Below are 27058 nucleotides of genomic sequence, written 5' to 3'. Positions count from 1 at the left end.
AAGGCTGAGCGCTGAAGAATTGATGCTTTTGAACTGTGTGCTGGAGAAGACTCTTCAGAGTCCCTTGGACTGCAAGGAGATCAAACCAGTCTATCCTAAAGGAAATCAGTCCTTAATATACACTGGAAGGACTGATGCTGAAGCTGAAGCTCCAATACTTTGGGCCACCTGATGTGGAGAGCCTACTCATTGGAAAAGGCCCTGATGCTGGGAAAGACTGAAGGCAGGAGGAGAAGGGGAGGACAGAGGATGAGATGGTTGGATGGCATCACTGACTCAGTAGACATGAATTTGAGCAAGCTCCGGGAGGGGGTGGTGGGCAGAGGGGCCTGATGTGCTGCAGTCCATGGGGTCACAGAGAGTTGGTCACAACTTAGCAACTAAACACCACCACCATCAGCTGACTGGCATGCCAAAGTCACAAACACAGAGAACGTGGGCCCCGGCGCGTGCCTCCGCAATGGTGCACTTTGACAGAAGGCCTGTGGCGCCCTTCTGGGCCGAGGACAGAAGGCTGGGGGCAGCTGAGCAGACACCCTCGCAACACGACAAGAAATGAACAACCTTAAATGGCTGCGCAACTTCTCAGAAAACTAATCCATTTTGAACAAATAAAAATAACCAGTAAGATGAAATCAGTATGGACCAAAATGTACCAGTACTGAACACTTTTCTTCAAGGGGGTGGTGGGCAGGGGTTGAGGTGAGGCTGAGGTGCCTTTCAACAGCCTGACTTTGAAACGTCCTGAGTAGGAGACGCGCATCCAGAAAGGAAGCTGCTTCGGGCAGTGACGAGGTCGGCCTGGGCTGCCTTTGCTCCACTGGCGGCCAGTGTGCGTCGCGTGAGGCTTCCGTCGCAGGGCCACGGCCAGCCCGGCTGGAGGCAGGCGGGGGGACGTCTGTGCTCACGGTCTGGGACCAGGGCAGAAACCGGGGAACGCCGCACCTGCTGTCGTTACGCTACTGCACCGGGGTCAAGGCCCTTGGGTCCACGGCTCGGCCACAGCCCTCCCCCAGGCCCAGGTGTGCGCCAGGCGCTGTCGTCTGCCCCCTCCTGCAGCTGCTTCAAGGCCGAAAGCCAAGACGACCAGTTTCCGAAACAAAAGTCCATGTATAGTGCGTGTGTTTTGACAAAGCTTCACCTAACGCTGACATTTTTTGTGTGTGAAAAGTTTTACAAAGGCTTCCCGGGCAGCTCAGCTCAACTGGTAAAGAATCGCCTGCAAAGCAGGAGGCTCCGGTTCAATTCCTGGGTCAGGACAATCTGCTGGAGAAGGAATACGCTACCCACTCCAGGACTCTGGCCTGGAGCATCCCACGGACTGTGCAGCCCAGGGGGTCGCAAAGAGTTGGACACGACTGAGCAACTTTCACTTTTCAACAGTGACTTTTTTTATGTGAAAAGTTTTACAAAGGAAGATAGTAATGACTGATACGTATTGACTATTTGCTATCTGACGTGTATTGCTGTCAACACTTAAACATACTTTTCCTTGCTTAATTTTCCCTGTAATCTCCACACTGCAAATGAGGAGGCTGAAGGTAGGACAGGGGCTCCGGAGGCGGGGCCCCGACACCTGCTCCCCAGATCCTGCCCAGCCGACTCGTCCTCACTGTTCTGTCTGCACCCTCAGCGTCTTTGCTCTACAGGGCTTCAGCATGTGCAGAGAGGGGACGGCTTTGACAGCACCATCGACTTCCTCCGTAGACACACCGCCACGTGCGTGTTGTTTCATCACGTGTCAGTTTTCACGCAGTGTTTTCCGAGCAATCTGTCCATTTTTCATTGAAATAGTTTGATAAGAGAACAGAGAACGTAATAAAAAGCAAAGATATCCAAATGTGAAATCAGACATCCCCATTCAAACAAACCGCTGTTTCCTCCGCCACCAGGGGGCTCTGGGTTCTCACCCCAGCTGGCGGGGCCAGGCGTGACCCGGGGCGGCTCCAGCAGACGTCAGAAGCCCGGCTGCGCTGATCTCCGCGTGAGCCCGCGCATCTCCTTACGTGCTCCTCTGTCATCTCCTCAGTACGCAAGGGAACACAGCGCGAGCAGGATCCCAACAGCCACGTCAGCAACTCCAGACCCAGCCAGCCCCCAGCCACCCCCAGCTTCATGTGTGTGCCCGTCTGTCTGTCTGAGTGCAAGATGCAGGTCACAAAGCCACGATCTCAGACCGCCGTCTGCATCCGAACCACGCATCGAGTCTCAGACGGCCAGACCTCCCTCCAGAGCTTCATTCAGAGGGCCAAGGCGCGGCCTGGCGATCATAAATGCCCACCTGAGGCCAGAGCTGCTGATCTGGGGAGCACTCTGAGAACCTCCGTGGAAAGTCTTCCAGGCACACTTGTTCAGGACCAGTGCAATTAATATTCCTTAATCTGAGGATTTCGTTACTTGGCGCCCAAGGCAGGACGAGCACACTGCTGAAGGCTGAGCGGTCCCCTCAGTGTGCTGTTTGTGGTCATGCCACTGAAGCTGAAGATGAGCATGGAAACCTAAGTCACTCAAAATAATTAACTGCAGCTGCATGTAAGTTAAACCCTCACACACGTCACATAAAAAGAGTCCAGCGGTAGTCAGTCCAGGGATGGTATGGCTGTTGATCACTAGCTCAACAATAATCAGGGACCTAGGCTCCTTCCGTCCTTCTGGCTTCTGTCTTCAAGGCTACCTCCTCATCCAGAACTGCTGCTGGAGCTCCAGACATCACATCCACCTCCCAGGTATAGAAAAAAGGAAGGTAAAGGCCAAGGGGGCACTTTTCCCGGTGCCTCTCACACATCCCTTATTGACGGCCCACATAGCATTTCCACTCACACTCACTGGCCGGAATTCAGTAGAGTCAGAGTGTCTGCCGTGCAAGCTGGAAAATGCTGTCTTTTAACTGAGCACAGAGCTGATCCAAATAACACAGGAATTGTGTTCATAAGGAAGAGAAGAACGGCAATCAGCTAACGGGCCGTCTGTGTCACAATGAAAACAAAATGCTAGGTGATGATGACAGAGCTTGGAACCGTAGTAAAACTGAGAAAGTCTGTATCAGATCCAAATTGCCCATTAGCTCATTTATCTACATTGTTCCTAGAAGCGTTTTGTTCGTAGAAGACGGTCAACAAATATTTGCTAAAGGAATGGATACCACCCATAACAGCAACGTACACCCCAGCATTAAATAAAAACAAACAGGGTTCTCACAGCAGACCCGTCCTCTTCTGCCCTGGAAGGCTTCCTGCGTGAAGGTTATCCTGGGAAGACTGCGATACGAGCCTACCAGAGCAGCTGTCTGAAGGACCGTGGGGTTACTCAAGTGAATTCCTCTGGGTCAGATAATCTGAGCTCTCTTCTCTAAAACAGCATCCTGGGAACCGAGAAGTAAAGCACGTGTGTATGCACATGTGCCCTCAACACGGGGCGCACACACGTCCCTCGGCACTCACAGGGCCTCAAAGAGGAGCCGCTCAGTCCGCGCATTTAAATGCTCCCAGGGAGCTGGCCACGTGATGGCTCAAAACGCTCAGACCGTAGACGGGCTCGGTGCTGCTGAAACTCCCAGAAGGGAAAGCACGTTAGAAAACAGCATGCCCGAGACGTAATTTGAGAGCACAGAATTTTAGGAAGAGTTTTTCTTTTTTCCTACCATTTTCTTCAAGCAAAACTGGCAGGATTTTGTTAAATCACTGAAGCCTAAGGCCTGCAGAGTGGACTGCGTCGGGAAAGCTCTGAAACCACCATCTGGATACCGCTCACCGCCCCCATTCCTGATGGAGGGGAAGGTGAGAGCGCCTCGGGTTCACAGGCCCTAACCTCAGCGGGCACAGGCGCGCACGTGGCCTGCAGGCCCGTGGGCACGGTGGGGACGCAGCTGAAAAGACCCCACGCTCGGCTCCACACACCCCACCACCACTCCAAGGCTGCCATCCCTGTTACGGAGGGTCCCTGAGTGAGGGTTCCCCGGGCCGCTGCACAGAAAGAACGGTTTGGGATAAGGTCAGAGAAGCCTGGCTCAACACCTCTTCCGGGACCTCTGCTCTCGAGATGACCTCCTGAGCACTCCGCTGCGGAATGTCCTTTATTTTAAACGATGGCAATATTCAGTATTAGTGTGTGATGGGGTTTTTCTTCAGTTAAAACCTAGAAGACAAGGTAAGAGCTCTGGGGCCCCACACACAACCCAGAATTAACGTCTCTGGGGGCAGGCACTGCCAACGCTCGCTTCCAGACGGTCCCTCAGCTCAGGGCTGGCTTCCCAGTGCCCTCCCCTCTGGGGGACGCAGTCCTGCCCAGCACTGCCCGCCCAGGACCTCCTCCCCAACACGCAGGCCCACACCTGCCCTCTGGGACTTCGCAGGTGCCAAGTGAGAAAACAAAAGCCACGCTCAAGTCCTAAAGTGTGATGGAGCTCAAACACACACATGGGCTTCCCTGATAGACCAGTTGGTAAAGAATCCGCCTGCAATGTGGGAGACCCTGGTTCGATTCCTGGGTCAGGAAGATCCCCTGGAGAAGGGATAGGCTACCCACTCCAGTATTCTGGCCTGGAGAATTCCATGGACTGTGTAGTCCACGGGGTTGCAAAGAGTCGGACACGACTGGGCAACTTTCACTTTTCACCTTCAACTGAAGAACTGAACTGGAGAAGAACGCCCACTATTTATTTTCCTTATATTTAGCATTATCAAACATAAGCATTTACTAAAAAAACACTCTGAAAATCAGGTAAGTGGTCCTAGAAACAAACAAAATTAGACGGACCAAGGCTTAAATTAAGGGGAAATCTATCTTGGGAATCTTAGCTCACGATTTATCACGACAGCTAACAGGAGGCTGAAGACTGACCGCAAGCCGCTTTGGTGAAACGAGGGCTCCCGAGCGGGTGGCCAGCTGATCACGAGCGCCGTGGGCGGTGAGCACCCACAGAACCCACCTCTCACCCCCGGGACCGAGGACTGAGCCGATTCCGTCTAAACAAGACGGGCTGGGCACGCACGGGGCACACAGTGCTGTGTGCAGAGGAGGGACAGACACCCCCCCGTCCACACGGAGAGAAGCAGGGGCGTCACGCAACGGGGCTCTCCAGCTCCTGCGGGCTGGTCAGTTGAGAGTGTTTATTGGACGGGGCTGGCACGCCCGGCCCGAGGGCACCTGGCCTGCAGTGCGCTCACCGCCGGGGTTCACGTGGTCCCAGGTGGGTGCCCCACGCCTCCCAGTGCAAGCGGGCCCCGAGGGGACCCAGGGCCGGTCAGGGGAGCACTCAAGGGTAAGCACTGACCCCGAGACATAGATGAGGTCGCTGGGGGCTTCCTTCTGGGAAAGGGTGTCTTACTCTGAAGAGACAACGTCAGGCAGAAAGCTCCTCTCCAGCCCCGTACCCTCTCTCAGCGCGCGGCTCATTTCTTCCAAGGGCGTGGGGACGTCCTCCTGCCCAGCCGCCCTCCCACAGCGGCCTCGCTGTCTCCTCAAGCTCACATCCGCCTGCCCCGCACGACACTGGGGCCAGGGGACAGCCGTGGATGCTGTGTTGGGCCCCACCCGGGCGCTGAACCCCAGGGTCTGGCCTCCTCTGCCTGCCAGCCCTGGGTCTGAGCAGGACGCTCATCTCACACGCTAGTAAAGTAATGCTCAAAATTCTCCAAGCCAGGCTTCAGCAATACGTGAACCGTGAACTTCCAGATGTTCAAGCTGGTTTTAGAAAAGGCAGAGGAAGAACCAGAGATCAAATTGCCAACATCCACTGGATCATCAAAAAGCAAGAGAGTTCCAGAAAAACATCTATTTCTGCTTCACTGACTACGCCAAAGCCTTTGACTGTGTGGATCACAATAAACTGTGGAAAATTCTGAAAGAGATGGGAATACCACACCACCTGATCTGCCTCTTGAGAAACCTATATGCAGGTCAGGAAGCAACAGTTAGAACTGGACATGGAACAGACTGGTTCCAAATAGGAAAAGGAGTACGTCAAGGCTGTATATTGTCACCCTGCTTATTTAACTTATAGAGTACATCATGAGAAACGCTGGGCTGGAAGAAGCACAAGCTGGAATCAAGATTGCCGGGAGAAATATCAATAACCTCAGATATGCAGATTGACACCACCCTTCTGGCAGAAAGTGAAGAGGAACTAAAAAGCCTCTTGATGAAAGTGAAGGAGGACAGTGAAAAAGTAGGCTTAAAGCTCAACATTCAGAAAACTAAGATCATGGCATCTGGTCCCATCACTCCACTGGAAATAGATGGGGAAACAGTGGAAACAGTGTCAGACTTTATTTTCTTGGGCTCCAAAATCACTGCAGATGGTGACTGCAGCCATGAAATTAAAAGACGCTTACTTCTTGGAAGGAAAGTTATGACCAATCTAAATAGCATGTTAAAAAGCAGAGACATTACTTTGCCAACAAAGGTCCATCTAGTCAAGGCTATGGTTTTTCCAGTGGTCATGTATGGATGTGAGGGTTGGACTGTGAAGAAAGCTGAGCGCCGAAAAATTGATGCTTTTGAACTGTGGTGTTGGAGAAGACTCTTGAGAGTCCCTTGGACTGCAAGGAGATCCAACCAGTCCATCCTAAAGGAAATCAGTCCTGGATGTTCATTGGAAGGACTGATGCTGAAGCTGAAACTCCAATACTTAGGTCACCTCATGCGAAGAGTTGACTTGTTGGAAAAGACCGTGATGCTGGGAGGGATTGGGGGCAGGAGGAGAAGGGGATGACAAAGGATGAGATGGCTGGATGGCATCATCGACTCAAATGGACTTGGGTTTGGGTAAACTCCAGGAGTTGGTGATGGACAGGGAGGCCTGGCGTGCTGCGGTTCATGGGGTCGCAAAGAGTCAGACAGGACTGAGCGACTGAACTGAACTGAACTGAACTATTCCTCCCCGGCAGGTATCCATTTTTCAGAGGACTTCGGATTACTTTGAGCTTGTTCTGATGGCATTCTCAATGACTCTTTCTCCTGTAATCCTCTAATTTGCATTTTAAACTTTGGATAAGACCAGATAAGATAGTGCTATCTGAGCTGCTCTCCAACAATGCTCCTTTCTGAAGTTCCTCCCTCAAAAAAGCAGTAGACAATTTTTTTAAACTCCCAAAGCCCCATAGACAAATAATAATAATTTTTTTGTGTGTTAGTATTCTTAAAACCTCCTATGCTACAGGATCAGAAAACATTAATGATAATGAATCCATAAAATTACTGCAGAATTTTAAATCCCCATAAATATGTATTCCATTTGGAAGCAAGACTTCTAATCTGTCAGGTAACCTTTTGGAAGCCATAATACATAAGCAACTTTTCTATCACTTAGCCCGGTTCAATCACCAAAAATTTCATTAAACTTTCAACAATTGACAATTTAACCCATCCCTTCTGAATTATAGTTCATTCAATTAAATAAATATGGCAGAATTGTGTGGAGAATTTTATAGTACTTGTTTTTCATTTAGAATCTGTGTTAAATTTTGCTGTAATTCAATTGATTAAAAAGTCAACTAGATGTGATATTTTGTGATGTGATAAAGAAAAGTTATACTACCTCTGACATGAACTATTTTTTAACATCTGGATTCAATCATAAAACAGCAATACCTCAACTAACTTACTCCTTAAGTGACTTGGATGTTATTTTCTACTTGGGAAAGTTAGGCTTCAAGAAGCGCTTCCTCGGTGACTTAAAGAGACACGCACGTGAACATGCTGATGGCTCAGAATTTCCCCAAAGTTAGACAAAGCCCTGCAGCAGCAGGAGCATTCGCAGGATGACGATTTCAAAGGCTGTGCACGACGGAAAAGAAAGGGGAAAATCACAGGGGCAACATCTCAAGAACATCACAACAACTGTTAGAACATAATACAAGTTACAGGATACTCCTTACACAGTTAAACCTTAAACATGCAAATTCTCTGAAAACTGCACAGCCCGGAACTCCTGTTCTATAAAATTGGTATAAAGAGTGTAATGGCTGGAAAAACACCTTCTGTAGCCTCTGCATCAGAAAGGGCCTGCGGACACTTCTCCTCTTAGCCGTCACCTTCGTTGGTACACCAGTTACACTAACTTTTTAAAGAACTCAAAAAAATGAGTTTACTACTTGACAATGACCTCAAGAAAATCTCACACTTGTGTAGCCTGACACGGAATCTGACCTCAGAGGGGCAAACTGTTATCTTCCTAGAAAGTAAAAACAGAAGTTATTTTCTAAATAGTTATCTAGGTTTTTTAAAAACAAAAACAAAAAAACCACTGCTTACATTTTTAACAGAAAAGCATCATCTTTTCCTATCATTTCTCTGGTGTGTTCTTCTCCAAGGTCACTCCCTCTCCAGGTGACTTAAGAACCTCAGCATCAGGAAGATAAAAAATAGTCCTCGTATTTTTTAACTCGTATTCCCCGTATTTTCTAACTCACTGCAGGGAGCACAGGCTCTCCCTGGAGATTCCCGTTTGCAGAATGTACTGGAAATTATAAATCCCTGATGCAAAGGAGAAGATCGACATCAGGGAGCGAACAGCTCTCAGGAAAGCCCTGGAGACGTCCTAACGCGGGGATACCCGACTCGCGCACAGGGGCCACGGGTGCGCGGGGAGCCCCGCGGACACCTCTGCAGCTGAGTCCTGACTCTGCCTCCCGTCACTCTGCGGTCACACAGGGACCGAGGCCGGGAGGCCGTCTGCCATCCACTCCCTTCATTCCTAAAATGAGAACAATGCAGGCCCGCCAGTCTTGAAAGAGCAGCTGTGGGAATTAAATGAGATTCTCACCTGAACTCACTTTGGAAAGAGAGCAAATAAAATACAAATCAACTTTGTCACAAAGGTGCAGTGAGTGAGTGAGAGTTGCTCAGTCATGCCTGACTCTGCAACCCCATGGACTGTAGCCTGCCAGGCTCCTCTGTTCATGGAATTCTCCAGGCCAGATTACTGGAGTGGGTTGCCATTTCCTTCTCCAACAAAAGTGCAGGAGGTGATTCTATTATGGGGGAGGGTGGCAGCTGGGGCCCCAGGTAAACAGCACCGTGAACCTCTGCAGGTCTGGAAGGGCAGGCCTGGGGGCGGCTGCTCAGAGAGCCACTGCGGAGGCAGTGGAGGCCAGGGGCTGCCTCCCCGTGGAGTGGGCTGCAGGCGTACCCCAAGGAGCAGGCCCGGCCGGGCCGGACGCGGAGGACAGTAAGCACGGGACTGCGGGGGATGACGGAGGAGCTACTGGAGGCGGGAGGTGCTGGGCACACAGATGAGGGCGGCCGGGACCCCTCAAGGGGGAGAAGGACTGAACAGTCACCACTCACGGAGCTGGTCGAATAAAATGTTCGTACAACAAACTGGCAAACACGTACACAGCCCCCGTCACGCGCGCCACACTGCCGACTGCAGACCGGGGTCGGGGGGGCAGGAAGCTCCCGACGCTGCGGACCTTCCACCAAAACCACTGCTTCAGCAGCAGCAGAAACACAGGAGAGGCCGCTCATCTCTTAGCTTAAGACTTTCAAAATTAAAATAAACCTGCCCTGAGCTCCTTGGGAAAATAACTGATCCCAGATTTGGAGCAGAAACACACATGGACTGTCCCACCCCCCTAGAGAGCAAAGGAAGCCAGGACCACCAAGGCTGGCCCTGAGGGACGCAGAGGCCAGACGGAAGGTTCTCCAGGCCACAGACACGGCCACGGGAGTGTCAACAGACCGAGGACTGGAACACACGAAGATGACTTAATTCCATGACTTATAAAGATCCAAAAAAGTTGGCCCTTGGAGGATGGTAAAGACCAACTCAGTAAGAACTGACAAAGAAAAAGAATGGATGATTTACCTTGAATCTCCTGTACCTCAGGGTAACCAAGTTCTTGCAAGCCTTGTCTTTTAGGAAGCCTTTCAGCTAATCAGTGAAGGAGGAATTACAGAATTCAGTCATCAGCACTTTGCAGCCTCTAATAAAACAATGAACCTCGATGATGACCCTCAGCGTCTACCGACGCTGGAAGAATGAAAACAAGATGGTGCGCTCCTCCTGACGGGAGTGCACAGGACCAGATGGGGGGACTCCTGCCGTCACCCACCCCCAGGGCAAGAGTGAACCTGACCAAGTCTGCAAATCTAAATATCCGATCGTGGGACATGCCAGGAACGAAAGGAAGAGCACCACGGAGGAACCAGCCACAGTCATTTGGTGCAAACAAATGAATTATTAAAAACAGCTATGAGACAACTGGGGCAACTGGAATACTGACAGATATCTGATCGTATTAACTATTATTAAGTTGTTAAATACAATATTGATAGCACGGAATTTTGTAAGAGAATCATTTACAGGTAAATACGATACTAAATACAGCTATGATAATGTGCACAGAGTTTACTGTTAAAAACCTGGGATGGGTCGGGGGGTGGGGGTCATGGAAAAATACAGCGCTACACGTGAAATGAATTTCACTGCCAACTAGTGACTGCCGTTCGTAAGGTTCCTCTGACAGCCACTGTGCCTTCCTGCATTTCTTTCTCTTGGAGACAGTTTTGGCCACTCCTGTACAATGTTATGAACTTCCGTCCATAGTTCTCCAAATACTCTGTCTACCAGATCTAAACCCTTGAATCTATTTGCCACCTCCACTATATAATCATAAGGGACTTGATTTAAATCACACCTGAATGGCCTAGTGCTTTTCTCTACTTTCTTCAATTTGAGCCTGAGTTTTGCAATAAGAAGCTCATGATCTGAGCCACAGTCAGCTCCAGAACTCACTTTTGCTGACCAACTAGCTTCTCCATCTTTGGCTACAAAGAATATAATCAATCTGATTCTGGTATTGACCATATGGTGATGCCCACGTGTAGAGTCGTCTCTTGAGTTATTGGAAAGGGTGTTTGCTATGATCAGTGCATTCTCAACAAAACTCTGTTAGCCTTTGCCCTGCTTCATTTTGTACTCCAAAGCCAAACTTGCTTGTTACTCCAGGTATCTCTTGACTGTCTGCTTTTGCGTCGCAATCCCCTATGATGGCAAGGATCTCTTTTTGGTGTGAGTTCTAGAAGGTCCTGTAGGTCTTCATAGAACCAGTCAACTTCAGCTTCTTTGGCATCAGTGGTTGGGACACAGACTTGGATTACTATGGTGCTGAATGGTTTGCCTGAAACTGACTATAACTTAATCAGAGGAACACGCATGTGTTTCAGGAGACCCTCAGGCCTCTGTGATACACGGAGGGCTGTATGTGTGTGAGCAAGTGTGTTTGAGCATGGAGATATGCGTGTGCACACGTTTATTGCACTTTTCTATAGAGAAAGATCGAGGATTTAGTTAGAAGGGTCTACCATCCAAGGACAGTTACAAAAACGAAAAAACCCTGCCTCCCAAGACCTGCTGCCGTCAACCCTCACACAGCAAAGTGTGATTTCTACGGACAAACAGAACCGCTGAGATCAGGCGACCCCTTCCCAGCGCACATCACACACGCTCGCACCGCACACCTGACTGTCCTCCAGCAGCCGCCCACCTGCCACGACCCCCCCCACTGCATCCACTTTAAAGGACCTGAACTCAGCCATCACCACTGGGCGGGGGAGCCCTCCTGCCACCCACCGTGTGCCTGCAGCCGGAGCCCGTGGTTCACCCCCGGCCTCTGTGACGGGCCCACACGGTGCCGGTCCCTGCAGAGGGAGGTGAGTGTCCTGCAGAGGAGGGCCCAGGGCTGCCCTCTGTCCTCACCGGGCGGTGGGGGGGAGGGCCTCAGGCCGGCCTCCCTGCAGCCTGGGCCGTGATGTCCTGAAATCTGCTTAGGCCTCCCGAGCCCCGCAACGTCCCGCCACCCACCCTCCTCTCTTCCTTTCCCACTGCCAGGAACCCTGCAGCCCCCGGCCTGATCCCTTCTCTGGGGTCTTCACTCCCCCTCCACCCCCCCAAGGAAGGAGAGCCGGCGGGCAGCTACACGGGCCTTCCTGGGATTACAGGACTGCGGGATATTTTTTCTAATGTCATTACAATACAATACAACATTTATGTAATAAAATATAATAGTGTATCAGATAAAATATTTTAATATTAAGTGAAGGTTTATATTTGTGGTTTGCTGTTTAATTTTAAAGGAGATATGTCACCAACTTGCTTTTGAACTCAGTATTTTACTGGAGTATAAGGTGGAAAAAAAAGGTCCCCCAACCCTGATTTAAATGGTAAACACCCAACTGTGCATATAATAATTTTGTAAATGGCTTTTAAAGCGATGGTACCCTTGTGAGGATTAAACATGCAAAGATCCTAGCACACAAGGGGCTTGACACATACAAGCACTGGGTGTGTTTCAGCTGCTGTTATTAAAGATACTCCTGAAAGTGAGTGAAGCCGCTCAGTCGTGCCCGACTCTTTGTGACCCCATGGACTGTAACCTACCAGGCTCCTCCATCTGTGCGGTTCTCCAGGCAAGAATACTGGAGTGGGGTGCCATTTCCTTCTCCAGGGGATCCTCCCAACCCAGGGATTGAACCCAGGTCTCCCACACTGCAGGCAGACGCTTTACCCTCTGACCCACCAGGGAAGATACTCCTAGTACCACCTAAACTATAACGGCTTTGAGTGAGTAACTGAGCTCCAGGCATTTTAATACGAGCAAGTGAGCTCCTTGCCGGCAAGCTGGTTCTTTCTCACCCCCTCTGACCTTCCCAGCCCCACGGGGCCCTGTGCACACAGCCTGCGGGGGGAGCCCTTCTGGCAGGGAACATGTGCCAAAGCCATCAGGAAACTACAGTCCTCCGAAAGAAGGAAGACAAGATGGGCTGTACTTCCGACAGCAGAAAGCCAGGCTGCGTTTTAATCAAACTCATTTAGGCCCTGGGATTATTCCAGCTGCGTCTGAAAGAAACGCTGACGGAACACAGATGCTCTCAGCTGCAGAGGAGCTGAGAAATGGCTGGTGCTGGTAGCCCCACCAGAGCCCGTGGGCATGGCCTGAGGGCCCTCACACCCTTCCTGCGGGCAAGACAGTCACTCCATCCAAGCCTGACAAGGCACTTTCTCACTCACCTCTTTTTAAAGAACATCTGAGAGTTGTAATGAAAATCTCAGGAAACAAGAGGAAAAGAAAGCTGAAAGGTCACAAAAAACTCATCTGAAAACCAAGATGCCCAGAAACCCCTCTGGAAGCTGGGAGGTCAAAGGAAAGGGACAAAGGACAAAACAAACCCCAGCCTTCTGTGCCCAGATCACCCCCAGCCCCCTCTCCCCCAGGGACAGAGGAGAATGAGGGCACGGAAGCCTGTCCCCCAGGCAGTCAGGTCGGAGCTCGGGGATCACTGAGCACTTGCATTTGTAACCGCTTCCTGGACCGAGAGTCTATCTCGCCAGAAGTTAAGGGACACTTTGTCAACATGCCTTCACACCCTGCAGTGGGAAGCAGGCGCTGACTTTACTCGCCTCCGAGCCGACAGGACACGAACACACCTTGACTTCGGTCCTCCCCGTCTGATAACGCTCTAGTAACCTCAGTGTGTGTGGTTTTAATTTTGGGTACTTTATATACTTTAATGTGTGTGCATTTTAAAGTGTTTCAGATTACAAACACCATAGCACTTACTGTAAACTAGCTTATGGGCCAACAACCCTGCAATTAAGGGCAAACTATCTTCATTCAATAGATTAGGACTCCAAGGTTTCCAGAGGGTAAAGCCTGAGTCGCAAAGTCCCAAAACTGGACCAGAGCCTGTGCTCTCGCACCCCAGGGGGCTCCCTCTAAACCGCCTTGCCCGGGGCCCACGCGCACGCGGGCAGCCCCTCCAGGCCGCTCCGGGCCGCTCCTGGCAATGCTGACTCGTCAGCAGCCCTCCGACTTCCCAGTCTGCACCTGGACCCGTGTGTTTGCTACAGACCAACATAAAGATCACTATCCCAGCAGGAAGGAAGCAGCGGAGCACCTGTAACCACACACTACACTGGAGGCAGAAGGGAGTCACTGCAAAGCAGCAGGAGGGCAGAATAAGGAAACGCTCAGGGGTGACAGGAGAGGCGTGGGCTGGGGCCAGCGCCCGCTCCACCCAGACCGAGACCTGCAAACATCCTTACTGCCCCTTCCGCGGTTTAAATAAGGACCCACTGTTTGCCTTCTCAGCTCTCCGGGCACAGGCACCACCTGCAAGGCAATCAGGGGGCCAGAGTCCTGCCCCTACCGCAGGCGTTCCCGGGCAGGTGACCTCTGTCCCTCATGATAAGCTGCTCTCCCTGCAGGCCTTAAGGCCTCCGCTGAAGCAGGGGGCGGGGGTGTGTGTGTGTGGGGGGGTGGGGGTGTGTGTAGGGGGGCGGGGGAGACGACTGTAAGGAGAAGAAATGGGGGAGGGAAAGAGAAAACAGATAATCAAGCCAGGACCTTTTCTAAAAGGTGACATCCGGCCAGGTTGGCAGCCAAGACTTTCCAACAGTTCACCACATCTCCACACGGCCAGTCTCAAACAGAGAAGATCCAGGAGAAATCCTGACAGTGCCTGGCTCTTCAGCCAGGTGGTCCTTGGCCTGGTGGGCCTCGGTCAGCTGGGCCTCGGTCGGGTGGCCCCTTGGTCGGGTGGCCCTCGGCCTGGTGGGCCCCGGCCAGGTGGGCCCCCACCACCACTCTCCCAGCGTGAGGAACCACCCCGGTGAGCGCCCTGTTGTGCACAAGCTTGTCTTTTCTTGGGACTGGCCTTGGGTGCAGAACCCGGGTTCCTGGGTAGAAAAATAGAAAACCTGGGAATCGAGAGTCTCCTCTACAAAGGGGCCAGGATGCAGGCTCCAAGCTCTGACAGAATTCGTCAGAGCTGCAGGAGACCACCATGGGAATCTAAGAGTTAGATTTATAGATGAAAACTGTGTGTAAGAATAAAAACAAAACCAAATCCTGGCATTGCTATGTATTATAATTAAATTTAAATGTTAATGAATCAATAATCAAGTGCTCTCATGGAACACACCATTAACAAAAGTTAACTGCAAAGTATACCAAGAGCAACAGTCCCAACACCAGAGGTACGGAGACTTCCCGACAGGGTGAGCAGTGCTGGGGTCCGAGTCTCTGAAACCGCAGTCTTCAAGACATAACAGCAAGTTTTCTTTGACGGTTTTGCCTTTAACATGTCAAAATTAATGAACTCTGACCCTATGCGTATATATTCCCCTAAATTACATAATCTCACTGAAAACAGAAAACCATACAAACGACTGACAGGTGAGCCAAAACCTACAGGCAGACGTCTGTGACGGCTGCAGCACAGGCAAGGAGGTGCCGCGTGGGCCCCGGGGAGAGGAGCCTTAAGACGGGGTCCCTCACCCCCGAACGGCCCTACCCACCCTCGCTGACTCCTACGGAAGACAGGCAGGAGTCCAGAGCTGCTGTGAGGGCCTGTCCCAGCCTAGGCGGTGAGGTTTGCTGAAAGGCAGGGAAGTGACTCAGAAACAGACAGAACGATGAAAGCAAGCAGAGCAATGGTTCTGCCAGCGACTGGCTCTGACCGGTGTAATGATGGTGGTGTTTTTCCCCTGATACTTTTACCCTCTTAAACTTTACAATTTTCCCACAGTAAGCACATATTACTGTTTTTAAACCTGGGGAAAGCGTTCGGGAAGAGACAAGCTGCATCTGCAAGTCGCCGCCACCATCCGCTGGGCTCTAGCTCGCTCCTGAGTCACGCAACTGTCCCGCAAGCAGCCAAGGGCGAGCCCCACCCCGAGGCCAGCAGACTGAAGGGGGAGGCCCCGAGGGTGTCCACGCTAGAGCTGTCCACGCCGCCCAGCTGGTTCCTACTGCAGCTGCAGAACCTGGGCATCTTCGAGGAGGACTGCAATCAAAGGTCAAACACCAAGGAGAAAAACAAAGCATGCTTTTGGAACGAGCCCCAAGTCTAGAGAACCGCTGATGCTGGCAGAACATCAGTAATTCCTAGAGAGTGAGCAGGAGCCTGGAGACAGAGGCAGGGAGTGAGGCGGGGTGGGCCGAAGGACGGGGAGGACAGGCGAGGACTGCTTCCTCGGGATTCTGGAACAAAGGGTGTGTCTGCACAGGTGCACCGCGGGCTGCAGGGGCGGTGGTCTCAGCAGCCGACCGGCCAGTGAGGACCCGGCGAGGCCAGCTCCCCTGGGCCTGGGCCACGTGTGGGCTGCCCAGAGCTCCCCACAGCCCCCCGAGCACGGGCTCCCACGCCTGCCCCCCAGCGGCTCAGCTCCGCGCACAGAGGGACACAAGCCCATCCTTCAGTGAAACCCAGGCATCAGTCCCCAGGCCCCTGCTCCCCCGCGAAGGGCCCAGGCCATCCACAGACCCCCCCAAAGAGCCCAGCTGGAGGCTGTTCCCCAAGATGTCCCTGAGCCCAAGCCACACCAGATGACACCCACGTGGGCCAGCCCTCCTCAAGTCCGGTTCCCATTACACCCGCTGGAACCTCCAGCCAGGAAACAAGGGGAGGCATCCAGGCCTTCACTGTCTACGTGGATCCGCCTCTTCCAGAAAGTGTATTTAAAGAGAAGAAAATCAGCACAGGCAGGAGAAGTGGCCCGTGCAGCCCAGAGAGCCCAGCAGGAACCCCAGGCTTCCTGGACACGAGCCCAAGCCTCCGCCAAGCACGGGGCCCCACAGGGGCTCCTGAGCCCTCCAGCCGCGCCCCCAGCCACTGGCCTGCTTGCCATAAAGGATTCCTTCTAAGACAGCCCCTTGTTTCTAGAAATTAAACCCAGAATCTCCAAAAAAACAGTCTGGTAATAGAATAAACTTCTGGTTATGCTTAAGTAACTGAAAATCTATATGCTCAAACATTACTAAAGATTAAAATACAACTCAATGGAAAAAAAAATACTACATAAATTGAAATAATTCAAAAGTACCTAAACAGTCAAAACAGCAAAATGGATGAGGGGGGTGAAATGAAAAACCACTACAGTCTACAAAAAAGCTAAAAGAAAACAATAGAAATGGTTCCATATTTGTTCTAACTTCTATGTCTCCTTCCCAAGGTTTACATTAAAAAGCAAAACTTTCTGAAAAATCTATCATGTATTATCACCTCCCCTGAAAAACAATCCCTCCCAAAATCTTCCTATTCACCCTTGAGAAATTCATTTAAAACCCACCCTGCAGGGCATATCCGGGTTTGACCAATGTCATAAAGCCAAGTCAAAACCAGTCAGAAGCGACCCAAACCTGATTTCAGTTTCAGGTTCCCAAGTTAGACCTGAAACAGCAAGAATCTGCACCTTCCGTCCGGCGCCCCCGGAGGCAGCCCGGGTCCACAGCTGTCAGAGGGGCGGGGGTCCTGGCCCCAAGGCTGCTGCGGATCCCCTGTGAAGTGGGCTCTGCCCCGTGTGCCAAGGGACATGGCGACCAACGAAATCTCCAGCAGGCAGCTCCTACTGCTCACGGGCATCGTGCAAGGTGCCCAGCGGTCGGCGGGCACCAGGAGGACAGAGTGGACATGCCCTCCATGCCCTTCCAGACGGTCCTGGTTTCCAAGACACGGCCCCTGCTCCAGCGCACAAGTTATGGGATGTGTCCTGCCCTACCGTCCAGAAAAAGCAGTCACCGCAGGCCAGAAGACTTACACTTGAGCCCTGAGAATCAGACAGGTAACCCTTTTTTAATAAAGCAGTATTCAGTGGAGGTCCCCAAATGTTATCAATAGACCAGTACCAATCCATGACACAGTTTACAGCCCACTCTGTTACAGAATGAGAAGAAGAGACATATTAATACAAAAGTAGGCCCCACAGCCCAGAGGAATGTAATTTGGTGATTGTTCTTTACTCTGACAACACATCCTTGTTACATTTCAGTGTCTATGATGGCTGGTACCACAGAGGAATTTGCTTAAAATTCCTATGATCAAGATAAAAGCTTGGCCACTGCATATCATTCTCAGTCTATGAAATCTGGGATGGCCTGATACTCAGGACTCCTCCTCCTCCTCACTCATCCCCCCAGACCCAACACAGGGCATGGCAGGCACACCTCCTTATTCCCCATGCTGCTTCTGAGACAGCGAGCCAGGACACCCGCTTCGCAGCGTGCTCACAGCAAGTGAACTGAACCACCACGGCCCCACCGCAGTCCCACCCACACGTCCTCTCGTGCAAATGCCACGGCATGTGTTACACGCCTGCCGCAGTGACTTATTTATTCTGATCACAGAAACTAACATGCTGTGAAATGACCTGTCCAATTACGTGTGCCCCCAGATGATCAGGCCCTTGAGAAACGTCCCAGCCATCATGCTGGTGGCCAAGTCCCCAGCACCTAACTCAGCACAGGATAAACCTCAGCAGGTATTTGTTGTTGTTGTTGTTCTGTCGCTAAGTCGTGTCCAACTCTCTGTGACCCCATGGACTGCAGCACGTCAGGCTTCCCTGTCTTTCACTATCTCCCAGAGTTTGTTCAAACTCATTTCCATTGAGTCAGAGATGCCATCTAACCATCTAATGAGAGAATGCTCTGCAGCCCCCTTCTCCTTTTGACCTCAATTTTTCCCAGCATCAAAGTCTTTTTCCACGAGTCGGCTCTTCACATCAGTGGCCAAAGTACTGGAGCATCAACTTCAGCATCAGTCTCTCTAATGAATATCCAGGACTGATTTCCTTTAGGGTTGACTGGTTGGATCTCCTTGCAGTCCAAGGGACTCTCAAAAGTCTTCTCCAACACCACAGTTCAAAGGAATCAATTCTTCAGTGCTCAGCCTTCTTTATGGTCTAACTCTCAACATCCATACATGACTACTGGAAAAACCGTAACTTTGACTAAAATGACTTTGTCAGCAAAGTAATGTCTCTGCTTTTTAATATGCTGTCTAGGTTGGTCATAACTTTTCTTCCAAGGAGCAAGTGTCTTTTAATTTCATGGCTGCAGTCACCATCTGCAGTGATTTTGACACCCCAGAATAAAGTCTGTCAGTTCTTCCACTTCTTCCCCATCTATCTGCCACAAAGTGATGGCACCAGACACCATGATCTTAGTTTTCTGAAAGCTGAGTTTTAAGGCAACTTTTTCACTCTCCTTTTTCACCCTCGTCAAGAATCTATTTAGTTCCTCTTCACTTTTCTGCCATTAGAGTGGTATTATCTGCATATCTGAGATTGTTGATACTTCTCCCGGAAATCTTGATTCCACTTTGCGAGTCTTCTACCCCAGCATTTCTCATGACGTACTCTGCATATAAGTTAAATAAGCAGGGTGACAATACACAGCCTCAATATACTCCTTTCTCAAATTTGAACCAGTTAGTTGTTCCACGTCTGGTTCTAACTGTTGCTTCTTGACCTGCATACAGGTTTCTCAGGAGGCAGGTTAAGGTAGTCTGGTATTCCCATCTTTTTAAGAATTTTCCAGTTTGTTGTGATCCACACAGTCTGAGGCTTCCACATAGTCAATGAAGCGGAAGTAGATATTTTTCTGGAATTCCCTTGCTTTCTCTATGATCCAACGAATGTTGGCAATTTGATCTCTGGTTCCCATGAAAACTGACACATCCACAACGGAGCTTCATTCCCACTTTGGCCCAGATGCTTCATTCTTTCTGGAGCTGTTGCTAATTGCTCTCCAACCTTCCCCATAGCATATTGGACACGTTCTGACCTGGGGGGGCTCATCTTCTGGTGTTATATCTTTTTGCCTTACCATACTGTTCATGGGGTTCTTGGGGCAAGAATACTGAAGTGGTTTGCCATTCCCTTCTCCAGTGGACCACGTTTTGTCAGGACTCTCCACCACGGCCCGTCTGTCTTGGGTGGCCCTGCACGGCATGGCTCAGACCTTCACTGAGATATACAAGCCCCTTCGCCACGACAAGGCTGTGATCGTGAAGGGGCTGGCAGATATATACTGCATGAAAAAACCTCCACTATTAAACACTAAGCGCAAAATATAGATGCTTATATCTTTTAACATTTCAATCCAAAAAACAAATAACAGGAATTTAAAAGCCTTCTTCAACAAAAAAATCACTTCGTTTGGTAAAACCTACCATGGCAGACAGCTCAGACTTTCTGCTTTTAACCCTATTGGCAAAATACTGACTCATCTCTTTCCAGTGTATACATTTAATTATAAATTCACTACAGCTAATTTTGAGCAAACTCCAGGAGATAGTGAAGGACAGAGGAGCCTAGGGTGCTACATCCATGGGGTCGAAAAGAGTTGGATACGACCTAAGCACTGAACATCTACAGTTAATAGTCACTTTTTTTAAATTCTCCCATTGGACTTATCTTTAAAACTGATATTAAATGACTGCACTGCTTAAATACAAGATTTTTTGCCCTCAATAGATTACAATTAGCATTCAATCCTGTAGTTACAGCACATTTCACTCTGAACAGACTTTAGAGGTCACCAGGTGACCCCTTCATGTGACGGATTCAGAAAAAAAATCACGGCTATACAATTAATCGGTGGCAAAACCCAGCCTCTGATTCTCACTCAGGTCCACTGTCTTTCTTCAGTTAATCAATTAATTATGTGTAACATAAAGACAAAAAACTTCCCACCAGGTAACCGTCTCTGACCAAAGCAGGACCTGCCAACCTGGAGCATTCACAGTGCACAGGATTAGCGCCCAACCACGGCTGGCAATCCTCTCGCCTGGGAGGATAAGCCCGGCTCCCAGATCTGCTTGCCTGTAAGACCCACCAGACGGCAAAGCGGTTTATAGCCTGCAGCTGATCCAAATCCCGTGGAACTTTCTGCCCGCACAAAGCGAGGCTGACTATCGTACATGTGCAATGTCCTCTCCTGGTATGCCAGAGCTCTTAATATCTGGCTGCTCTGTGAAGAGAAAATCCATCCTAGTAAGCTCTCTATTTCATGCCAGACCTCTTTTCTTCTTGTTGTGCAGTTGCTAAGTCATGTCTGACTCTTTGCAACCCAACAGATTGCAGTATGCAAGATCTCCCTGTCCCTTACCATCTCTCAGAATTTGCTCAAACTCACGTGCATTGAGTTGGTGATGCCATCCAACCATCTCATCCTCTGTCATCCCCTTCTCCTGCCTTCAATCTTTCCCAGCATCAGGGTGTTTTCAAATGAGTCGGCTCTTTGCATCAGGAGGTCAAAGTACTGGAGCTTCAGCTTCAGCATCAGTCCTTCCAATGAATATTCAGGGTTCATTTCCTTTAGGACGGACTGGTTTGATCTGCTTGCTGCCGAAGGGACTCTCAAGAGTCTTCTCTAGCACCACCGTTTGAAGATCCCAGTTTGAAGGCATCAATTCTTCAGCACTCTGCCTTTTTTATCATCCAGCTCTCACATCCTTACATGACTACTGGAAAAACCATAGCTTTGACTCTACAGATCTTTGTAGGCAACATAATCTCTCTGCTTTTTAATATGCTGTCTAGGTTTGTCATTGCTGGTTTGTCCTTGCTGAGACCTCTTTTCTATCCGGTAGGAATAATTCTTCCAACAGCGCAGCAATAGTAAACACCATGCCTAAGCTGACACAGCCCTTAAGGAGTTAAGCAGTAGCTCAAACCCACACCAGCCAAGAAATCCAAGTCTTCCTCCACCGCCCCAAGACAGAGTCCCAGCCTCCAGAGAGTTCACAAAGTTGCCAAGAGAGCATGACCCGAATGACAGGAAAGAAAACGAGCGGCGCAGAGCACAGTGGTCAACGCAGCTACCTTCCTACCGTCACCCACGTCTTACAACTGCAAAATGAAGACAACACTCCTGAATGTGCCTATTTCAAATGTGACAATTTATCCACCTCTCCTTAAAACTTATATTTACCCGTCCTTGAAATTTGTTACTACTAGTTAAAAACTTGATAGGAAATAAAACGACTGGGACTTATATTTCACACCTGACTTTGTAAACAAGGATGGGAGTGACCTTTGGGCAAAGTGTTTAACCTCTGCCTTTCCCGGGAGTGACAAGAAAACCGCCCCACAGGAGGGCTCCCCTGCTCCGAAAGGGAAACAGATGCAGAGCCCGCTGGGCATTTCGTGGCACATGGGGGACACCCCGCGCACCTCAGTCGCCATCATTGCCCCGCGTCACCTCCACGTCACCATCGCAGCCCCGGGCTCGACACGTGGCTGGTGCTCAACTGCTTGCTGACGATGCCTGAACCATGATCACCAGCACGTCTGTGACTAAACAGAGGATGATCTGCTCCCGGACGTAACTGCCTCCAAGAGGAGACTAATTAAGCGTGAAAAAAATTGCTCCTGGAAATTTAGGAGATATGAAATGGAGAACCACTCTCAGCCTGAACACAAGACGTGTTGGAGGAGAGAAGCGGGAGGCCTCTCTTAAGCGAGAGAAGCATTTGTGCAGAGTCGACCCCCATCAGGGAAAAGGCAAGTCAGCAGTGTGTGTCAAGAGCAGGCCAGGAGGTTTCCCAGCTTACATAACGGGGTACAGGAGACCAGAGCAGGGGACTCCCAGTCTCCTCAGAAACGCAGGCCTGTCAACGAGGACAGACTCCAATCTGCAGGGAGCAGAGCAGCACGAGAAGAACGGCACTCGCTGCCAATCCTCAGCTGCCATCTCCTGGCCTCTTAAATCCATCCTCGGAGCAGATGAGGCCCGCGAGGGCCACCTGAGTCCCGGGAGCCCGGGTACCTGTTTCATGTATGTTCCCCTTAAAGGCTCGGGTGACCTACAGCAGCTAGAACACAATCAAGTAAGTGAAAATAAAAAACAAGGCCATAAAAATGCAGTCCCAAGACAAAATATTATAGCTTAAATAATCTGACCTTGACAACTGAAACGGTTCATCTCCTTGCTCTATACAAGACTCAGCACAAATGTGCGGTCTTCCAGGAAGGCAACTCCTCTTGACCAGGACTGCCTTTCCAACCACATACAGAGGCACACTTTGTCTCCCGCGTGTCATGGTGCAGAAATCTGGAGCTCCGGCCTGCTGAGGTGTCCGAGCACATCGAAACCGCTTCGTAAGGAAAACCTAGGGTACCTGCGGGTGTGAAGGACCCAACGGTGCAACTCCTCCATGTTTAAAACACCAACATCCTACCAAGCAGACCCAACAAAGCAATCTAAGTTCCAACCTGTTTCCAACCTGCCTGCACTCCTGGTGGAGGCCAGCCTGACATGACCGACAGCAGAAAGACCGAGGCAAGTCTACAAACGCTGCCCGTCCACTTCTCCAGTCTCCCCCCACCCAGGGTGCTCCCACAGTCCATCGGGGGGATGACTCTACTGAGCTTCTCGTGTGTCGTTCTGGCCTGTGTCCCCCTGAGAGCTCAGGGCTAACGAGGCCTCGCCCACCCACCCACTCTGTCTCGACTGGCAGGGAGCCCAGAGCTGAGTCTCATGCCCGCCTGACAGCTGTCCTTGGCACAGGGGGCACAATGTCCATCTTTCTACGGCCCTCACTGCAGACTCCTGCTTTTTTCATTCTTCTTAGGATGGTCCAATGATATGCTTTTTATTGAAGCTACCTCAGAATCTTTTTGAAAAGGAGCAAGGAGATGGAATTTTATAAATTATTACATACGTGTTAGTCACTCAGTCATCTCCAACTCTTTGCAACTCCCTGGACTGTGGCCCACCAGGCTCTTCTGCCCATGTAATTCTCTAGGCAAGAATACTGGAGTGGGTTTTCATTTCCTTCTCCAGGATAAGTTATTAAATATCCTCCCATTATGACTATATTTGATCCTCACTGTCCCCCAGAACTCCGCCGCTCTGCACTCTTGTACCTGCTGTTCACCCAGAACACAGCCCGTGCTATTTCCAGCAGCCAGCGACTTCTTCCAGAATCCTGAGGCTGGGCGAGCCAGTCATGGGGCCTCTAACACTTGGACAACACAAAGTTCGTCATGTGCATTAAGTCCCTCCAAAACCGGGCAGTTCTGGAGGGCTGAGTACACCTACGTATCCTCCTGTTCCCAGAGGCATCAAAGCAAGCCGCACATCCTGCAGACACACAGTAAAGACATGCTCCGTTAACGAGAACAGTAAGTCAACATTCTGGGAGCCTACTCGGAGAAGTCATGTGGGATGTAACAGGTCAGAAAAGGGTTTCTATCTCAAAGGTGTTTACAAACCAAAGCAAGCTAAAAAAAAAAAAAAAAACTAAGGTGTGTACACTACCTATGTAACCAACAGAGCCTGCACGTCCGTAAAAGACATGGAAATACAAACCCTGGAATGGCTGCACCTGGCTCAATGCGTGCAGGCACAGAGGCTTATAGTTAAGAGGAGGGGGATCTGGGAGGGCATTCAGCCACAAGTAATGACCCTGAAGAGGTGCAGGCAGCATATTCTGAGACCAGCAAGAACATTCCCTGGCGCAGTAAAGAAGGGCAGGTGCAGCCAGACCGCAGGGTGAGCCCGGGGGTGAGGGCAGAGGGCTTGGAGGCTGCGACGCAGAGCAGGGCCTTCACTCCCCCAGGCGAGTCAGTAAGAAAAACCCCCGGGAACCATTCACGGCTCCTGTCAGGAGAGACAGGAGGGAGATAGCTGCGGTGACTGCTGACAGTGAAGACTTGAGACCCCGGCAGACAGGTACTTGAAGTGTGCGCTTGTGATAACCCGTCTGAGAGCCCATGCCGGCCCAGTGGCTGTGGCAGCCCTAAGGGCCAGAGCAGCGGTTTCCACCTCTCCTCTGAGAAGAGACCCCTTCTCAAGAGTAAAAACGATCCCTTGGCCCACCCTCCCCCCCACCCTCTCTCACACACACACACACACAGAGCTGTAATTTCACGTGGGTGGCTCACCACAGAGGCAGTGTAACAAGATGCCTAGAGCAACTCTTGGGCTCAGATCTCAGCCCTGACACTCAGGAGGTATGCACCCCCAGGGAACATAACCTTACCAAGCCAGGTGTAAAACGGGGACGGAAAACATGCCTAACCTCTTACATAGAGACGTATCAAATGTTTAGCAGAGTGAGCCGTTCAGTAAGCTCTCACCCGAAGTGATGAAGAAAATGGACCGCGGGTGTGAATCTCCAGACCCTTCCCATTGACCTCACGGCGCTCCCAGACCTCCAATACCCACAGGGGGAGCCACTGTCCTGGAAGATAGTGCAGAGCAGACCAGTCACCTCCACCAGGAGGGCTTTATGTGGCCCCTAGAGTTCAGCATGGGCCAGGGCTGCAGAAGCCAACACCACCACCCAACAAGTGAGGGGACCGACGCAGAGGGTGGGTGCTGGGGGCAAGAAGAAACACTGGTGAAGAGATGAAGAGGGGGGGCTTAAAGGTGGAAGTGACGGGGGAGGTGCTGACCGGCACCTCCCTGGCCAGTCAGCACCAGCCAGACCACTGCGCTCAGGGCTGTGAGCAAGGGCTCCTTTCTAACCTGCGTGGATTCACACTGCGGGCACTTAGCTTGCCATGAGCCATACCAACAGAGTTACAAGAACAGCTTAACTGACTTCTCCCGGGATACTGAAAGCATGCAGTCTCTTGACTGAATTCAAGAGTTCTCTTCCTCAACCTCACATCTCCAGCCCGCCCACCTCTGCCACCAGTTTTCAAACCCGCATTTACTGTGATTAACTTAAACACAGTAAGAGAGGCAGAAGTAACCAGGAAGTTACCAGGTAGCCAGCAGTCAGCATTGCCTAACGCTCTAGACGGTTTCTGCTTTCAGCCCCAGGGAGCCTGAGCGCAGTGAATCCCGCCGGGCACCTCCTAGTGCACCGATCGCTGCCTCAGTTGCCCCGTCTGTGAAGTGGGGGTCCTAAGAGCACCCCCTGTTAGAGCAGCTGGGAAACCAAACGAGACGCATCAGCAGGTGACCGGCCGCAGTGGGCAGGGCAGCAGGCGCCTTGGGATCATCACCTTTACTCGCGCCGCCCATCGTTTCCGGAGCCCCGGGGTCCGCGGGGTGGGGGGACCCGAGAGGCCGGGCCCCGCCCGCCGCCACTCGGGCCGGGCTCCGACACTCCTCCGGGCTCGGCGGGAAGGGGACCGGCTGCCCCACGTGCATGTGCGGCGGCGGACACGGAACTGCCGGCGCTCATAGCAGCTCCTGCGAGGCGGGCTTTCTGTTTAAAAAGCACAAAACAGGCGCACATTTCCTGGTCTGCATCCGCACAGCTCGGCTCCCTCTCGTTTCCTCCGCGACCGGCGGACCGGCAAGGGGCCGCGGCGGCAGGGAAGCCCCCGCGTGCGGACCCCGGCGGGGTGACCCCGGGGCTCACCCCAGGCCCCCGGTCCTGAGCGCGCACGGGGGCGCCCCCAGCCCCCGGCCCCCGGCCCCAGAGATCCCGGTCCCCGGCGCGGACCCCCGGCCCGCTCACCTGGCCCGTGATGCCCGTGATGAGCGCCACCTTCCTGGGCTTGCCCGTCTCGGCGTCCCCGGCGCCTCGTGCGCCGGGGCAATGCGCCGCCGCCTGGGCCATATCCGCGCGCTAACTGGAGACGCCGACCGCCGGGGGTGTGCCGCAGAGCCGGCTGCAGGGACCAGCACCTCGCGGCCGGCCGCCACACTGACAGGCCGCCCGGAGGCCGGCGGGGCGGGCCGGGGGCGGGGCGGCCGGGATGCGGCCGGGCGGGCGCCGCGTGGCCGCGTCACCGCCCGACGCTCCGCGCTGTCCGCCGGGCCCCGCCCTCCCCTCCACAAGCCCCGCCCTCCCCGCCGGGGCCGCGTCACCGCGCGACGCTCTGCGCTGCCCTCCGGGACCCGCCCACCCCGCCGGGGCTCCGCCCCCGTCCACAAGCCCCGCCCACCCGGGCCGCGCTCGCCGAGAGGGGCGGGGCCTGGGGCGGGGTCTGCGCCCAGGGGCGGGGCGTCGAGCGGGCCCGCGCGGGCTGGTCCATATCGCTGGCAGACACTAGGATGCTGGGTCTTCGCGCCAGGCCTGCCCCTCGTAAGGGCCGGCCAGTGGACCGGGCGTGCTGTCGGCCGCCTGGACTTGCTCTTCTCACGCTGCTCGTCCTGCCCTCCACCCTCCCGAATCTCCCAGAATCCTCATTGTATCGAGGATACTGGGTCGAACTAGGGACTGACCTTTACCTTGGGAGAAGGTCCTTAATTTTGAATCCAGGGTTCACGGCCCTGGATCATCGGCTTTGACAAGTAATTCCTGGAGAAAGAAAGATAGTGCTAAGTCGTGTCCGACTCTTGCCATCCCATGGCCTGTAGCTTGCCAG

At 51.9% G+C, this 27058-nt stretch overlaps 1 protein-coding gene across 2 annotated transcripts in view; it reads right to left on the bottom strand.

Moving 5' to 3' along the window:
* GMDS (GDP-mannose 4,6-dehydratase) overlaps positions 1–26484 on the bottom strand; it is a 425568-nt gene extending 399084 nt beyond the window's left edge. The window contains exon 1 of one of the 2 annotated variants that reach the window (XM_043908677.1): positions 26206–26484. In XM_043908677.1, coding sequence (XP_043764612.1) covers positions 26206–26307 — 102 coding nt within the window. In that variant the 5' untranslated portion in view covers positions 26308–26484. The remainder of the gene's footprint in view (positions 1–26205) is intronic. The other variant, XM_043908678.1, reaches the window with a different exon arrangement.
* Between the last annotated feature and the right edge of the window lie 574 nt (positions 26485–27058).

Source organism: Cervus elaphus, chromosome 7 (genome assembly GCF_910594005.1).
Source record: "Cervus elaphus chromosome 7, mCerEla1.1, whole genome shotgun sequence".
NCBI classification, from domain to species: domain Eukaryota; kingdom Metazoa; phylum Chordata; class Mammalia; order Artiodactyla; family Cervidae; genus Cervus; species Cervus elaphus.
The sequence above is the reverse complement of the archived record's forward strand: the minus strand, read 5'-3'. Positions and strand labels throughout refer to the sequence as shown.